Below are 18,499 nucleotides of genomic sequence, written 5' to 3' on the forward strand. Positions count from 1 at the left end.
GCTCCCCAGTCGTGCTCAGCACACCTGGCGCTACACCCTCACTGCCTTTGCTCACATGCCTCCACCCTCGTCAACTCCTGGGGTGCTCAGAGGCTCAGTCACGACCCTGCTGTGGCCCTCAGGTGTGTGCAGAGTGGCGCACCTCTGCATGCGGACCTCTGCTGCTAATAAGCTGTGCAGCCTCAGGCAAATCATATCACCTGTCTGAACCTTAGTTTCCTCATCTGTAAAATGGGGATGATAGTCGCGCCTGCCTCTTGCGGCTGTTGACAAGATTAAATGTGATATTTCATGCTGAATCTTATAGATGCTCAATAAATGGTAGCTACTCAGTCAGTAGGACATCGATTAAAGACAGTTAACTGCTGAGAAAAAATAAAGGTGACTAGAAACCCCTAAGTGCCCATCGATAGGGAAATGCCTGAACAAACTACAGCCACATGCAGCATCACACCAGACAGCAGTTAAAAGGAACAAAGGCAAGCCAACAGACCTGCCACGGATTCCACCCCCACGAACCGTGTTAAGTGTAGAAGCAAACACACACACGTGTATGTATATATTTACATGCCTACGCTGCACATATATGGGTGGGGAGGGGAGGACCAAAGAGAGCTTCAACTTTACCTGAAATGTTTCAAACTGTTGCAGGAAGCCATAGCCGTGTATTATACATTTAATTTAAAAGAAATAAAATTCCCAGGATTACTTCATTTTTGAAATGATACGTGTTCACTGGAAAACCAGAATAGTACAGAATGGTGTCCAGGAAGGGAGTAATAAAGTGCGCAACAGCTCAAGGTGTGGGCTCACCGCCTGCACATCTGTATGCGGGTGACCATCGCTCCACAGATTCTCTTCCTGTGCACGTGCATACCCCTGCCATAAAAGTGTACATAAATTTGGCCCATATCGCACGTGTTGGCTTTTTTGTTTTTAATTTATTTTTGGCTGCGTTGGGTCTTTGTTGCTGCGTGCGGGCTTTCTCTAGTTGCGGCGAGCGGGGGCTACTGTTCGTTGCGGTGCGCGGGCTTCTCATTGCAGTGGCTTCTCCTGTTACAGAGCACAGGTTCTGGGCGCGTGGGCTCCCGTAGTTGTGGCACGTGGGCTCAGTAGTTGTGGCTCGCGGAATCTAGAGCGCAGGCTCAGTAGCTGTGGTGCGCGGGCTTAGTTGCTCCGCGGCATGTGGGATATTCCCGGACCAGGGCTCGAACCCGTGTCCCCTGCATTGGCAGGTGGATTCTTAACCACTGCGCCACCAGGGCAGTCCCTGTTGGCTTGTTTTTTAACCTCACCTCTGCCTCCCCGGCATCTCCCCCACCCCAGAATCCATGCTAAAAACAAACCATATGGTTGGCAAACATTTTCTGTAAAAGGGTCAGGTAATAAATGTTACAGGCTTTTCTGGCCACACTCTGCTGCTGTAGCACAAATGGGTGGGGCTGGGTCCCCCCAAACCTCTTATTTACAAAACCAGGCAGTGAGCCTGATAGTCTGTCCACCCCCGTACATATCAATTCACATATTCCTCCACGGCCATACATAAATCAAATGCAAATATAGAGAGAGATTTTCTTTGGTCCTCAGCTTTTGTTGTTTTGTTTTACGAAAAGGGCATCACATTATACGTGGATCTCTGCATCTTGCTTTTTCTCTCTTAACACCTGGAAGTGGCCCCATGTCAATCAGTATAGATGTTCCCATGCTGTGTTTTTTTTTTTTTTTTTTTTTTTTTTTGCGTTACGGGAGCCCCTCACTGTTGTGGCCTCTCCCGCTGCGGAGCACAGCCTCTGGACGCGCAGGCTCAGCGGCCATGGCTCACAGGTCCAGCCGCTCCGCGGCATGTGGGATCTTCCTGGACCGGGGCACGAACCCGTGTCCCCTGCATCAGCAGGCGGACTCTCAACCACTGTGCCACCAGGGAAGCCCCATGCTGTGTGTTTTTATAAGCCACCTGAAATATCACCGGGCAAAGGTAGCATATACGTCTAGAAAATGAAAAATCAAGCCAACAGGAGTCCTCTCGCCTGACCTCAGCCTTCTGTGCAGATCCTCTGGGAGGTCTTCCTGGCAGCAGCCATCGGGCGCCGTGACCGCCATACATCAGTGACCGGGCGCATCCCTGACCAGACAGCCGGGTCCCTGACCAGACACTCTGCATCAAAGAGCTCTTCTCCAGGGGCCACTGCCTGCCCTGAGGCGGCCCCCTTGGTCCAACGCGTACTTCCACGGTTCCCGAGATCAAAGCCACCCCCCCCTGCCAGCCTCTCACATACCCCGAGACGTGTCCTGATTCTCCTTAATTGTAAACTCGACCCAAGGTGTGGGTGAGACCCCACCTTTAACGGAATGTTTAAGGAGATCCTATTATTTTCCTGTAATGATGTTGCCAATGACGTTAGTGGTGCTGGGAACCCCGTGCAGAGCTGAACCACATCCTGAAGGGCACAGTGGGGGCCACCTGCTAATCAATAGCAGGAAAGGCTGTTTTCTGAGGAAACACCCCCAATGGCTAGCAACTCACCAAATAAATTAAAAAATGCAAATAAGGTACCAGAGGCTGCTTTTCCTCTGCCCTGTGGAGGAGGCCGGCCCCAGCGGGTTTGGCTGCGCTTAAGGGCAGAGGACAGCACAGGGCTGTTGCCCTTGGGTCCGATAAAGGGAAACCTCTACCCCAAATAAGGAGTTCTCCGGCTTGGCTTCAGACGGTAGCATCTCAACAGGGGCCTCCGCTGTTTATTTGACTAACAACTTTATCTACTGCTCGCAGCACTTCAGAGGCATCCGATCCGTTCATCCCTTTGTGTGGGAAGCCTCTAGTCCTTGTCGGGCTGCCGCCTCTGGGCTGGAGCCGTGGCTCCTGCCACAAGCCGCCTTAATTTACGAGCACCCTGGAAAAGGGTCCAGTTCCCTAATTAATTCCTCCGCAGCGGATCGTCAAGGGGTGTGCCCAGGCAGGCAATGAGGGTGTGCTTGAATCAGCGTGGGGAAGACTCCTGCCTTCACGAGCGGGGGTCTTGTGCGGAGGCAGGATGCACCAGGGTCTGTTCCTTTCTTGCTGAGGAAGGCCCCTCAGACAGGTCCAGGGCATGGTCAAGACAGAGTCCAGGGGTGGGACCTGGGAGGCATTCACGGCGGTCAAGTCCGAGTTGCCCAAACAAGTGGAGGAGAGGCCGGCAGAGCAATGCAAGAGCCCTTCCTGCTTGATCGCAAGCCGAGAGGGACCCAGCAACGGGGCCTAAGGGACACAGAGGAGGCTCAGGCCTGGGTCTGAATTCTGGCTCAGATACAGGGGAAAGTTATTTACTCTGAGAGTCAGTTTTCGGGTCTGCAAGATGGGGACGCAATCCTACCTCCCAGGGACTCTGTATAGACTAAAATAGGGCAGCAGATGAAGTGGCTGGAAAACAGTCGGCACTCAATAAACGTCTGCTGCTCTTTCCCCTTTATTCTTTTTTAAAAATTTTATTTATTTGTTTATTTCTTTTTTGGCCACGTTGGGTCTTAGTTGCGGCACGCGGGGTCTTTCGCTGCGGTGCGCGGGCTCTTCATTGTGGTGCACGAGCTTCTCCCTAGCTGTGCCGTGCGGGTTTTCTCTCTCTAGTTGTGGCGCACGGGCTCCAGGGCACGCAGGCTCTCTAGTTGAGGAGTGTGGGCTTAGTTGCCCCGCAGTATGTGGGATCTTAGTTTCCCGACCAGGGATCGAACCCACGTCCCCCCTCATTGGAAGGCGGATTCTTTACCACTGGACCACCAGGGAAGTCCCATCTTTCCCCTTTCTTTAAGCTACTGCAGTGGCTCTCCGACTGTGCTGTGTATCAGAATCACTTGGAGGGCATGGAAAACACACCTTGCTACACTCTCCTCCCCCACTTTCCAGTTTATAAGACAGAAGATCTGCATTCCTAGTAAGTTTCCAGGCTACGTTGAGGCTGCTGGTCTGGGAACCCCACTTTGAGAACCACTGAGCTACAGTTTGGAACCCCCGGGGTCCATCGTGACGGAGAGGCCTCTGAGGAAATAAAGACCATCCCTGATGGAAAGTTCAACGCAGGTGCTGACAAAGGCTTCGAGAGCCAACAGATGCCAATGGTCTGCTCCAGCCTGCCACCTTCGGCCATTGCTCAGCTGGCCCTTGGTCTCCTGGGGGCGCTTTTCAGGGTCCACGCACTCTCGGACGTCTGTTCCAGCCCAGAGGGCAGATTCGGCCCACTCTGCCAAAGGGTCTTATCCACGCATCTGCTTGGTCCCCACTGTTTCTCCAGCTCCCACCCGGACACAGACCACCGGGGCCTCCTGCCGCCAAGGTCAGCAGGCTCCGTCCGGGCGGCTTTAGCACCCTGGACAGGGGCGGGCGCTCTGTCCATTTCAGAGCCTTCTGCAAAACCATCCTTGGGGTCTCAGAGGGACAAGGGCCATGGGACTTCCGCCCTTGTCTCCCGATCAATTAGCCTCTCTCCCAAACCCCTTTCCATCCAGAGAGTTGGCTGCCCACTGGGTATTTTCTGATGGCCGGGAGAGGTGAGGACCTAATCCCTCTGTGGGGACAGGCACTGCTCTTTTCAGAGGCTCTGTTTGGCCTTCTCTCTGAGCCAACAGGCGGGCAGGAGCCTTGGAGGCAAACCCAGAACGGCAGGCCACCCTCCCCTCCGAGGCCGGCCCCGCCCCCCGCATGGGCCCCCGAGAGCTGCCCAGCATCCCCGGCTCGGGGGGCTTGCTGCCCACCACCCAGCTGCGGAAGGGACCTGCAGACTCCTGTAGAACAGAAGGTCTTCCTGGTCAAGAGATTGTCTCTCATTTATGTTTTTTGTTTGTTTGTTTGTTTTTGCGGTACGCGGGCCTCTCACTGCTGTGGCCTCTCCCGTTGCAGAGCACAGGCTCCGGACGCGCAGGCTCAGTGGCCATGGCTCAGGGGCCCAGCCGCTCCATGGCACGTGGGATCTTCCCGGACCAGGGCACGAACCCGTGTCCCCTGCATCAGCAGGCGGACTCTCAACCACTGCGCCACCAGGGAAGCCCCCATTTATGTTTTAAAGACTTACTTGAAGAAAGAGAAAGGCACAAAAAAATTTTGCCTTAAAGGGCTGGAAACAAGTTCACCCGCAAAACGTTTACGTGGAAAACTTCCTTGTGTGGTGCGGTGACTCATCAGCCCCGTCAAAGTGTGCGTGGGATGACACGTTGAAGCCCTGGGCCCCCTCCTCGTCTGGGAAAGAAAAAACAACCCACAAATGCCCTTCTTTCCTGACTGTTTGGAGCGTCGGCTGCCACCCGTCCCTCCTGAGGCCCAGGGAAGGCCGTCATGCAGGGGGCACTGGGGTGTCTAATGTCTCCAAGCCCGGTGCTGGGGCAGCAGGGGGCAGGGAAAGGCCTGGGGTCCCAGGGACGTGGTGCAAACCCAGCTCCCCTGCTTCCTGCCCTGCGGCCCGGACAGGTCATCCCACCTGGGGCCCCTGCGCTCCATGTTCTTGACCTTTTGAGTGGGATGGTTAGAGGGATCCAAAGGGGTGAGGATTAGGTACAAGGTGCCTCTCACTGCCTCTGGCTGGTGGACGGCGGGCACTCAGCAATGCCTGTCCTTTCCCGCAGAAACTCAGCTTCTCAACAGTAAAAACCGAAAGATCTAAAGTCCCACCTGGCTTGACGCTTGTCTGAATGAAATACTACAAAACCGTAAAAAGAAATGAAGTAGATCTGAACGTGCTGTATGAGCTCGTGTATGAGCTCAAGCACGATACGTAATTAAAGGGTAAAGGACCAAGGAACACCCAGTGTGGATAATAAAACCTGTGTGGTGTTTTAAAAGGAATTTTCATAAAACCTTCTGAAGGGCCCCATGAGACTAACAGGACTGCCTTTGGGAAAATGGAGTGGAGGGAGGAGAGACTATGCATGTTACACCCTTCTAGAGTTTTTAGAATTACCGAGTACATGCATAACTCACTGGTCTTAGATGCTAACAGCGGATATCTGGGGAGTGAGGGATTGGCTGGAAAAGGCGGCAGGAGGGAACTGTCCCGGGTGACGGGAACCTGGATGGTGGTGATTCAGGTGACTACGACAGTCAAAACTCAGCAGACCCAAAAGATAAATGGGTGCATTTTGTTATGTCTCCATTCTAGCTCCATTTATTTTTAAACTTAAAAAGTGTTAACAAAGGTTTATGGACAGTGGTAAGTTTTTTTAGTTTTCTTTGTCCTTTTCACTATTAAAAGAAAATCTTAATACATGCAATTTTAAATGTCTCACCTTAGTACTCTTACATACCCCTGGTAGGTGTATACATTGGTTTGGACCACTTTGGAAAACTGTTGGGCAGCATCCACCAGAGGGGACCCTCTGCTTGCCCTACGGCCCGTGCTCCAAAGGCTGTAAACATACGTTCACCAGGAGACATGTTTATAATGGTTCTATTCATAGTAGCCCCCACCTGGAAGTATCTGTCCATTAACAGAATGAACAAATTAATAGTCTATATTCATTTAGCAGAATGCTATGGAGCAAAGCAAATGAATAAATTACCGCTACACAGGATATTATATATTGCATAGGTAAATCTTATAAACATAATTTTGAGCCGAAGGAGCCAGGCACAGAAGAGTTCAGCCTGTATGATTCCATTTACATGAAGTTCAGGTTCGTGCGAGAGTAATCCATGCTGCTGGAAGGCAGGAGAGTGATTTCCTGTGCTGGGGTGGGGGTGGGGGGGCGTTGGCAGGGACTGGAGGGCCTGGGGCGGGGGCGGGGGGCACCAAGGAGGTGGTCATGCTCTGTGTCTTGATCTGCGTGGTTACACAGGTTGATTCTGCGAGAATTTGTGAGAATTCATCCAGCAGCACTCTTTTGATCTATGCACTTTTCTACATGTATGTTATCCCTTGAAAAGTTTATTTAAAAACCAGACCAGAGGACTTCCCTGGTGGCGCAGTGGTTAAGAATCCGCCTGCCAGTGCGGGGGACACGGGTTCGAGCCCTAGTCCGGGAAGATCCCACATGCCGCAGAGCAGCTAAGCCCATGCGCCACAACTACTGAGCCTCTGCTCCAGAGCCCGCGAGCCACAACTACTGAGCCCACGTGCCACAACTACCAAAGCCCACGCGCCCAGAGCCTGCGTACCGCAACAAAGAGAAGCCCCCGCTCGCTGCAACTAGAGAAAGCCCGTGTGCAGCAACGAAGACCCAACGCAGCCAAAAATAAATAAATAAATTTATCAAAACAACAACAACGAAACAGACCAAAGCGCCCCATGTCTATTCCAAAGAGAGCTCTGGTTGGGGAAAGTGGAGACTACTGCAAGGGCTTAACGCCCATCTGGGGCTTCCTGGCCTCTGTGGGCTCAGACACAGGGCTACGCTGCCCACACCCGCAACCTCTCTAGGCCTGAGATGGCGTCTCCTCCCACCAGGATAAGGGGGTTGGGCTCGGAGACCCACCACCCCGGGTTCAAATCCCAGCTCTGCCTGGTTCTAGCTATGGACAAGCCCCTTTGCCCTCTCAGCTCCTCCTTCAAGATGGGCCTGACTTTGAGAAGACTGCAAGAGAGCACACATCAGAGCCCCCAGCACAGCTCCTGAAGCTAGTAGGTACCTAGTAAGTGTTCTCTCCGTTTACTGTAAAGAAAACCCAGGAGAGCGTGAGCTCTCCTCCCCAGGCCGTCCTGCCCTCTGCCACTTGTTAGTTTCAAACCCTGACGCTTCCCTTGTTATTAGTTACAGGGTCCCCGATGACCCACCGAGGGCCGTGAGCTGTGGCTGGGAGTCGCTGGAGGCTGGACTGGGGCCCTCCCCGGGCGACTGGCAGCCTGGGCCCCATGGCCTCCCTCGAGTTCCGTTGACCACAGGTGCAGAAGTGGCCTGGCTGGACTCACCTCTGTGAGGGCCTCCGCTCTCGGGGGCTTGGCTCTGCCACCAGCTGCACCTCCCGCTGAGGGCCCCCCCAGAAGTCCTGGACTGTGATAGGCCCCCTGCCTTGTGGGGAGAGCCCCTCATTTCACAGTTCTCTGTGGAATCCCTCTGACCCCTCATAGGAAGTCACAAAGCCCTCTTTGACCACGTGCCAGAAATCAATCTGGATGGAATTCCCGCCTTTTCGACCTGGAGGAAGCAGACCTGTGGCCGGGCCTGTAAAAGGACCGAGGGCAACTCCTGCCCTCCTTGCCCTGCTTCCCTGATTTACCTTCCTGCTCAGAGGCGGGACGGCTGACACTCATGACCTTCCCAGGCAGCGGAGAAGAGGAAGCTCAGCAAAGGCTCCCGTGAAAAAGCCCCAAGGAGACACAGGCCAGAACTGACAGGACTGGACGTGGATTCCCAGTAATACTCAAATTCCACAGGTCCAGGAGGTCACTAAAGCGGGTGTGGTGGGTGTTCGCTCCCTCTGTCAACTCAGGTTGACCAGCAGGTACTATGTGGAGAAGAGTTCAGTGACTGATTAGTGATGCATGTCATGGGGCTCACCGGAGGTTGGTGGCACGCATGCTATACATGTGCCCCCTTCCTTCTAGAGCCCTGTCCTTTGGAGCCTTTCTACACAAAGGGAAAGAGGCCTTGGTCACTAAAGAAGAAGAATTAACGTTGATCCAATACTTGTTCACATGGCAGGTGCCGTTCTAAGCTCTTTACTGCGACTAACCCATTTAACTCTCACAGGAACATAATAAGCTTGGTCCTATCATGACCCCCACTTTATTCAGGAGGAAAAAGAGGCCCACAGAGGAAAGCAGCTAGTCCAGGGTCACAGAGCCCGTGGGCAGTAGAGCCAGGATTTGAACTCACGCAGTGTGGCCCAGAGCTCTCCCCTTAGGCATTACAGAAATTTTTCTTTGGGGAGCAAATTGGCAGTATGTGGACAGAGTCACACACACAAAATTACCCCTGCTCTCTGCCTGGTAACCACTGTTGTGGAAACCTGCCCTGAAAAGTAGTTCAAAAGAAGCAAAAGCTTGGCTATAGGTGACAGTCGTGACTGCATTATCTATAACTGAGAAAAACGGGAACAGTGCACATGCCCAAAAGCAGGTCCTTCGGTCAATTATTTTTTATTAATATTACTTTGATTTATTTTGCAGAAGACATAATCCATCTGTGTGTATATACATATATATGCATATATATGTATATATATTTTTTTTTTCTTTTTTTTCTTTTTTTAAAATTTACCTTTGGTCAATTATGTCACGACCTCTCTACAAACGTGATGGACATATGCTGAAACGTTTAAGCTGCAGCGTTAATGCTGGCAGGACTGTCTGCACACCTGGCCACAGCTGCCAAAAGGTCCATGCAAAGGTGGACGAAAGCTGGAAGGGCATTTGCAGGAGTAAAATCCACCCTCAGGTGGGGACTGGCCAGAGCAGAGCGGTCTCTGCCCTCGAATGTGGTTGTAAAGGCGTTTTCATGATCATGGTAAAAGGGCAGAGAAAGAGGGGAGCGGGGCAGGAGGGATGGGCTGTGTGGAAATGGCAGGAGGCGAAACAGGGGTCACTACCTTCCCTCTAGACACTGTGAGCCCAGCAGGAGCCACATGGGAGCGTGTGGCCCAGAGCCAAGGGGGGCCAGGAGCAAGGCTAGGTCAGGTAACACAGCCTCGATGCTCGAATCTGGGGACACGGGCGACACGGTGTGTTCGGGCAGATGTGTAAGTGGCTGGTCCTGACCTTGACCTTCCGGGGCCCAGGCCCAGGTGGTCTGCCGTGTGCCGTGCGCCACGCAGGGCGGGCGGGGCACCTGGCCCTTCCCACAGGAAGCAGGGGATGGCCAAGTCAGAGGTTAATTCACATAATCCTCACGGGGACGTCTGTGAGACTCAGAGAAAAATGTAGAGCTCTCATGAAACGCTTCACGAGACAAAAATACCACAGCCCCCGACACGCGAGGCACGAGGACAGACAGGCGATGGGGATGGTCAGGAGCGCAAGCCCGCAGGTGTGAGGGAGGAACCGTCCGGTGCGTATGCGTGTCTGCGTATGTGTGCGCACACACACGTGTGCAGCGGAAGCCACGTTCCCAGTGGTGACGATCCCAGGTTCTGGAATCAAACTTGTGTTCAGACCCCAGCTCTGTCACTTAATAGGTGCGGGCCCTTGAGCAAGCAGTTCACCTCTCGGCCTCTGTCTCCGCATCTGTGAAATGGGGCAGCAGGAGGACGTGTCCCCTCCTCAGGGCTGCGGGGATTCAGCGGGGTGGTGTGCGAGGTGCTGGCATCTGCTCAGCACAGGAGGAGCGTCCAGTGGGGGGTGCTGAGGCCACTGGCCGCCGTGCGCTGAGGCAGGGCTGGACTTAGGCTCGGGCACGTGTTTTAGGGGAAGCATGCTCGGGGGGATCTGCAGTGGATAGAGTGGGGTAGTCCAGGGGCCGCGGCTGCGGGACTACAAGTGGCTCTTCCCCTGGGAGTAAAGGTCTCGGACTCCTGTGCCCAAGAAGGAGAGGGAGGAGGGTCCAGGAGGAAGGTCAGAGTGGAGGGTGACAGCACCCACTGAAGGGTCCCACCCTTCCCCTGCGCAGCTTCCCCTCAGGGGAGGAGCATCAGCTCAAGGGCCTTCTGTCCCCTCTGACCCAGCTTCCCCCAGGAATCTCAGCACCAGCGGTGCCTCTCTCCCTGCATGGGACTGGGGGTGATGGTCCAGCCTTCCCAAAAGGGCGACCCGATGGGAGAGAGAAGCCAGGCTCCCAGGCACGCCCTACACCCCCAGTTCCTCACCTATGCACCGGGGACCCTGGTTGGGGTTCAGCCCAGGGCCTGATGTGGAAGCTAGACTGTGACACCATTGGGAGTGGCCGCCCTTGGCAATGGCCGTCCCCTCATCCATGAGGCGGGGTAGCAAAGACCTTGCAGAACCGCTACTGCAGGCCTGGCGATAGGAGCGCCCCACAGCCTGCGCCAGGCGGGGCCCTCCGAGGACAGACTGCCCACCCCCTTGGATCTTACAGACATGCCACGGCGGCACTGCAGGGGCTGGGTGCCCACTCCCACCCGCTGGCTGCTCTGATAAGGGCGCAGGGGATGATGCTCCCACGGCCCTGGGAGGGCAGCCCTTCTTCACACTGACCCAGTGGGCGAGGTGCTGGTTAGCAATTTCCCCATTTCACAGAGGAGAAAACTGAGGCCCCCCAAAACACACCCCACACCCAATGCACCCATAACACAGTCACCCCCTCGCGCTCACACACACACACACATACACACAGAGCCCACGTTCTTCTCCACCCTCCTACTCTCTACAGAGGATGGGGTGACCACGTTGCTGTGGCCGCCCCAGGGGCTTGGGAAACCCTGCCTGGGGACTCGGGGAGAGGGCGGCAGCGTGGCCAGGGCAGCAGGCCAGAGAGGATGCGAACCTGGGCTGGGATTTTCCCAGAGCCAAGTGCGTTCCTCTGCCTGGCGGCCTTGCGACAGGAAAACAGGCGGCTTCTGGTCTCACACAGCCTGCTCCCCACCGCGGCGCTCGGTCGGCCCCTGGGGCTGTCGTTGGTGACCCAGCTTCCCCAGGGAGAAAATCATCTTGGTTTTCAAGACTTCTGTGCAAGGGCCGAGGAAGCCCTCTCAGGGAGGGAGAAGGCGTCTTTCAGAGCTGGAGGCACCAGAAGCGCCGGCTACACAAAGCGGGCGCTTTTTGGTACCTGGCTTTTTCGGGGGCACCTTATGCACATGTCTCTTCCCAGCCAGGTACTCGGGGCCTTGTGCGCCCAGACGGGCCTGTCCTCACAGCTGTGAGCACCTGGGCCTCTCGGCTTGAACCTAGAAACAGGCCAGCTTCCTGACAGCGTTATAACCACACACTGGACCCTCACAGGCTGCAGCACACTCTGTCCCCTCCTGGCCTCGTACACCCACACAGGCCTGTCCCCTCACAGCCTGACACACACGGGCAGGCCTGTCTCCGCAGGACGTGGCTTCCAAGGTGCATCTGAGTCAGAAATGAGGCCTCATTAACTCAGTACAACTGTTTATGCCTCCATCCCCCCAGGAACTGGCCTCAGGGGCCAAGCCACCCAAACCAAACAGGCCTGGCCTCCCCAGAGAGCCCCGAGGACAGCGTGCTCCGCTGCGGTCCCACCCCCTTCCTGTCATTCTCCTCCGGGCCCCAGGCCTTGCCTGCACCTCCCTGATCAGTGCTGCCCAAGGGCGGGAATCCGGGAGGAAGGGCAGAGATGCCCGGAGAGAGGGAGAGGTAGGGAAGGGGGTCCGGGGGCCAGGATGTTGTGGGTCAAACCCCTGTCCCCCCTCTGGGGGCCCTGGCACCTTGGACAAGTGACTCCGATTCCCTCACATGCAAACGTCAACAACAGATCATTCAGTGAGCTGAGATGACGCTTAAAATACAGAGTCCAGCGCGGAGGGGGCGCTCCCGACGCGCTGTGACGGCCTGTGGACGCACAGAGCTGAGCTGAGGCCACGAGAGCAACGGGACCCCCAGGATGGAGACGGGCATCAAGAGCATCACACAGGTGTGTTACTCAGACTCTGCCTTGTTCAACATCACAACCCGAGGTAGATTCTAGAGCGGTGCTTCTCAAGTTTCTTTTCCATTATCATTCCCCTAAGGAGCCTTTTAAGATACCCGCCCCCAGCCCCTCCCCACACCTTGCCCTGATCCCTTTGAAACTAAATTCTAGACAGTAAGATTTTGTTGAGTAGGTTGAACTAGGAAGGCCACACACCACTGGAATAACTTAAGGTTTTTTAAGCCCCAAAATACCAATTTTGACGCCCTTGGAGACAATATCACACCTGTGGAGGATGCCCTGGAGGTGTCAGCATAACTGGATAAAAACCCGATAAAGCAACAGGAACGCAGCATTTAAGAGCTAACATTCTTTAAAAATAGAAAAAGTATTCTCTATCTGCGCTGCGGCTACAACAGGGACGTATACGATGGTATAGGAGAAAAAGTGATAAACACAACATTTAGAAATTTTTAAAACTCAAGCTGAGGTTGTGGGGTTTCTAAAGTCCTTAATTTTGGATGTTCTATTGATTCCCCCCCCCCTTTTAGTTAAAGATGGAGAAAAGAAAAGGAAAGAAAAAGAAAAACCCCAAATGGTTGGTGGTAAATACAGAGGAGAGAGTGGCTGTATCAGGGAGGAGAAGCAGGACACATCCCGAGTGGGCTGAAAAGGCCAAAGCTCAGGATCACACACAGCTGGATAAAGGAGGAGAAAGGGCAGCTCCACGAAGCTGTACTGAAATCCACTGTGTGACTATGGGCAAGTAACTAGACCTCTCTGAGCCTTGTCACTTGCTGAATGACAAGGAACAGGAAAGCCCCTGGCTGTGCCTTGTATATTGTAGGTACTCAGTAACCACATATGGATCATATGTGGTTACATATGCTAGAATCTATGCGGACCACAAGATGAGTCACCTATAGAACCAGGATTCGAATCTGGGTCTCAACTCATTTCACCAGCAGGCAGTACCTCAGAAACACCTTATGTTTCTTTGCCATTTTACAAGGAAGGAGAGCGCGCCTCCCTCCAATCTCATCAAAACCGAGTGGCAAATAGCCACAGAAATGAAATCAGGTCGGTGATACTGAAATATCACTGCCACCTGGTGGCAGCATACCTAAATTATGGGGGGGGGTGTCCAAAGGGAAAAACTGCTAGCATCTTACACATGCCTAAAACACAAGCAGATATCGAAACAGTGAGAACAAAGGTCACCCTCCTTCACCTGGCAAAAGGGCCACTCACTGCTGAGCATCTGCTGATTCCTTGATATCCTGATCTGAGTTTCCGCGATGCTTGCTTTCCTTTCTTTTTTTTTTTTGCGGTACGCGGGCCTCTCACTGTTGTGGCCTCTCCCGTTGCGGAGCACAGGCTCCGGACGCGCAGGCTCAGTGGCCACGGCTCACGGGCCCAGCCGCTCCGCGTCATGTGGGATCTTCCCGGACCGGGGCACGAACCCGCGTCCCCTGCATCGGCAGGCGGACTCTCAACCACTGAGCCACCAGGGAAGCCCTCTTTTCTTTTTAAAAATTCAACTGATTAGATTTAACAACCATACACAAACCAAACACCACCAAAATTGAGTGCAGATATCCAGGTCTTTATGAGAACTGCTAGAAGTCCAGGGATCCCCAGTTCTGTACTTGCTCAATCAATTGTCTGAACCCCACATGCAATCCTTGACGTCTGAATGTGTACATTTCAAGCTTGTCACTCTTAAATCATCCTTCTGGCTGTCACTGATCTCCCGAAATCTGGCTTTCTATGCCGACCATCTTAGTCATCCCTTGTAGCTGCATAATATTCACACATTTCACAAGCACTGCCTTTTAGGTGTTCCCAGAGATTCCCGAAAATGGTTGAAGAAAATGTGGACCAGGGCAAGGAGGAAAGCAGAGCTCTGTGGTTTCCACTAAAGACCACCTCTTCCTTGACACTGATCTCGGCCACCTTTTCCAAGAGGCTTTTCCCCAAACTGTCAAGTAGGCGGTATGTCTCCAAGTACTTCCTGCCCCACCCTGACCTAAGAAAAAGCAAAGCAATCACTTACTGAGGACTCCCAAGGAAAACACGCATGAACGACAGAAGAGGGAAGCCTCTAAGTAACCACTGTCCGTGGCAGTGAAGCGGCCTTTCCTGCAGGGCCCCCACTGCCCCGTGCCTCTATTCCTCCCTCCCTCTAGACTGCTCCGGCATTTACCTCCCCGGTGGCCCCTGGCAGGTCCTGATGGATGTCCTGCCTGTCCCGGGACACATCTGGCGGCAGAGAGCCAGGCCTTAGGGACGATGTCCCTGCAGAAATCAAGCTCTCTGCAGCACCTGCAGACTCCAAGCAGGCACGTGCCACTTGCCTGCTTAGCTGTCACCCGGGGCCTTCTGCCTGCGTCCAGAAACGGCAAAAACCTGGGCCTGAACACTGCCCCAGGCCCTTACCAGCTATGGGAGTTGGGCTCCGGTCTGGCCTCGCCTTCCCTGTATAAAAAATGGGAGCAATGACAACAAGCCACCTTACGAGGCTGCCGCAAGGGTGCAATAGGCGTGATGGGCCAGCCTCATGCTCCAGGCACACAGTAGGTGCTCAGTAAATGCTAGTCCTTTCCCTTTGCGGCCCCCACTTGGAGACTCCTGTTCAGCCTCTGAGATGGCCACGCTGGCACAAAGGAGAGGACCTGCAGCTGTCGGGGAAAGGAGGGGAGTGGCCCTCTTTGGGACCAGGAATGTAATTTTCCGGGGTTGTATTTCTGTCCTCCGCCCAGCTGTGACGAGAGCCCCTCCAGAGGCACGAGAAGAATTCTAAGTGTCCCTTTGGTCATCCCAACACGGCACATGGTCTCAAACCCTGTCCAGGGCCAGCTGCTCGTCCCCCACCGCGCTCCAGATTACAGTAAAGATGACAGCTCAGGACAGGCACCGGTCATCCTAGCCATACCCTGCTGGCTCTGCGAGCCCGTGGGCCTGTCACGCCTTGTTCTAAACTAAAAGGTCAGAAGGCAGGAGAGACGGGGGGCAGGGTGCGAAGGTCCTGAGCCACGGAGCAGAACGCGGACTCCCCAGGGGGCTGGGAGGACCCTTCTCATAAATCTGGCCCCTGGGTCTTGAAGGTGACCAGTCGGGAGCTCATTCACCCTGTGTATTAGAAGGCCGGGGACCATGCTATGCAGAGCTAGAACTGGGAAATTAGGGCCAAAGGAAGTGAAGCCTCTGGAAATACGGTTGGGCTTCTGCGCCTCTGATAAATTTACCTCTGCTGGCGCCTTCGGAAGTTCCTTTCAACCCATCACCTCGAGCCCCTCAGATGAGCCCCTGTCCTGAGATGAAGCAGGCACCACACGATAAGGCTCCTGGGCAAAGTCAAGGGCCAGCCGGGCACGAGCACAGTGTCACCATCGCAAGGGGGAAAGGTATCAACCATCCAAGAGGGAGGTGGGGGGCTTCCACACAGTGGAGCAAAGCCCCTGGGCTGAGCCTCCCAGAAGGCAGGAGACCTCTGCCCTCACGTCTCTGGCTGGCAGACCAGCTCCTCCAACAAGCAAGCGAGTCAGGACTTACCTTCCACTGCAGAGAATGGAACCACTGGTCTCGCAGGTAGCTGTTGGCAGCCTGCAACGAGAAGAACAGGACAGCAAGGTCAAGTCGCTGGCTCGCGGCATTTCAGAGCATTTTACAGGCCAGCATGAGAGCCCCAGCCGGCTCTGTCCTGCAGGCTCTGCCCCGTGGCCCTGCAGAGCCTTCCCAGGCATGCACCAAGCTGAACCCCTTGTGTGTAAAACCAGGCCGGAAGTGGTCACCTGGGGGACTTGTCTGAAATAGACATTGCTGCCGTCGGGCACTTATTCTGCTGGGTAGACACTGGTGCCTGGGAGAGCTTCAACTGTACACATATCTCAGCTCATCCGGGATCAGAGGAGGGGCCAGGATGCGTGGGGAAGAGGCGTGTAGGGAGATGAGGATGATAATGTAGCTGCCTGGGTGCTCCCCAAGCCCTGCTCCAGGCACCGGGCCTTTGTTATCCACGTAATCTGTCATCAGCCCTCACGACAGCCCTATGAGGTGGGCAACACTGCGTCTATTCCACAAAGGGAAAAACTGAGACCCCGAGCTCTCACGTCAACTGACCGCACTTAAACCCAGAGCACGGCTTCCAAGCCTGCGGGTTTAACCACTGCACCTCCTGCCAACTGCACAAAGCCATGGTAGAGAGCACCCAGCCTTGACCTCGGGCAGAACTACATTTCAAAGCACCGCGCAGGGAGCCAGGCCTTCCCTGATCCACACCACACCCGTTCAGAGACCTCGGGCCGCTCAGCCTCACGCTGCTCTCACCCCCGGTTCTAGCAGATTTGCTGATGGCAAAAGCAGGATTTACGGCACGTCTGACAGGCCCTAGACGGAGCACTAAGCCCCACGCGTGGACTGGCTCATCCAGTCCTCGCCGGTCAGTGCTGGGAAGCTGGCACTGTCAGCACCATTATCCCCATGGTACAGATGAGGAAACCGAGGCTCGGGAGGTTAAACTCTCCCACGGGCTCACAGGCAGTAGGTGTGGGGCAGGGCCTGAACCGGCGGTCTGACTCATGCTGAAACCACAGTGTGACGGCGTTTCAAGTTTGCTGCTGGCCACCCCCAAGGCAAAAATGCAGCGTCTGTTCCCTGCCTGACCCCGCAGCTCCCTGTTTCAAGTCGCGGTGACCCTGATGGGCAAGGGGCTCTGACAGGGCCGGAGCCTCGCCCCAAGCAGGAATGCCCATCTTCTTTTCCTGAGCCACACAGGTGTACACGTGCACGCACGCACAGCGTGTGCAACTTGGGGTCACCCTCGTTCAAGGAGATCCAGGTCTTGCAGATGACCTCCCCCCACTCCCGCCAAATCATCGACGAAATGTCAGCAGCTCGCCCGGGGCAGAGTTTGGGCAAATCTCTGGGCCAGAACGAATGAACCAGTTCAGTGGCCTGTGCAGCCGGGAATCAGGCTCCCGTGAGCAAAGCTCGGAGACTCATTGCAAACCCTGAACAGATCCACTCCAGCACCTGGAGGCAAGGTGAGTTTGTCTTTCTGCCCCGCGTGAGGAGCAGGCTGGGGGACACCCTCTGTGTGATGCAGGAACATCTGCAGCAGCTGAGTCTCCAGCAGACCCGGGTTCAAGCCCCCATTCTGCCCTGGTGTGACCTGGAGCAAGTTCCCTGATGATGCAGAGCCCGTGACACCTGACAGGGGCAGCAGAGGCTGAAGGGGAGTCCACCACGGGGACCAGAAGCCCCCCTCTGGAGGGTCCGTGCCTGGGTCACCTCCTGTCAGTGCTGACCTAGCTGTGCTCTCAGGACAATTCTTGTTCATTAGGGCGACAAAATACATCCCACACTCAGGAGTAGCGGTGCAGATACCAAATGATGAGATAATCCGTGTAAAACGCTTACTCAGCGCGGCGCCAGGCATGTGCAAACACTACCAGCAGCAGGGAGCCGGCAGCAGCACGGCCAGCGCTGTGCTGATAAATGCGTCACAACAGGCTCTCCTGGATAAAAAGCCCCGGGCACAGTGTGCCTGGGGCCTTCCGTGAATGATGGCATTGGGCCGGTTCCATGCTACCAGGGGCCGTCCCTGGACCAGAGCTGAGAAGAGCTGACCCCGATCGGCTCTTGGGTGCTGGTACAAGCCGGTATGAGCTGGCTGCAGCATGCTTCTGGTCTGCAACCATCTGTCTGCTTTTTAACACACCGACGTAGCCAGAGAGAGGGGAGGTGTGGTAGGTTGAATGAGGGGCCTCCGAAGACTGTCCATGTCCTAATACCCTGGGAATGCGTTACTTTAGGTGCAAAGGGACTTTGCAGATGTCATTAAGTGAAGAACCCTGAGATGGGGAGATGATTCTGGAATCTCTGGGTGAACCAAAGTCATCACAAGGGTCTATATAACAGACAGGCAGGAGGTCAGAGAGTCAGAGAGGGAAGTAGAGGTTGGAATGATGTGGCCATGAGCCCAGGAATGTAGGCGGCCTCTAGAAGCTGGAAATGGCAAGGAAATGGATTCTTCCCTAGAGTTTCAGAAGGA

General features: G+C 54.8%; 1 protein-coding gene across 1 annotated transcript in view; it reads right to left on the minus strand.

The window, feature by feature from the left end:
* The window catches only part of CMIP (c-Maf inducing protein), a 237,231-nt gene that overhangs the window by 64,282 nt on the left and 154,450 nt on the right, over positions 1 to 18,499 (minus strand). The window contains exon 3 of the mRNA XM_033846140.2: positions 16,000 to 16,050. Within this exon, the coding sequence (XP_033702031.1) occupies positions 16,000 to 16,050 (51 nt within the window). The remainder of the gene's footprint in view (positions 1 to 15,999; positions 16,051 to 18,499) is intronic.

Source organism: Tursiops truncatus, chromosome 19, assembly GCF_011762595.2.
Source record: "Tursiops truncatus isolate mTurTru1 chromosome 19, mTurTru1.mat.Y, whole genome shotgun sequence".
NCBI lineage: Eukaryota > Metazoa > Chordata > Mammalia > Artiodactyla > Delphinidae > Tursiops > Tursiops truncatus.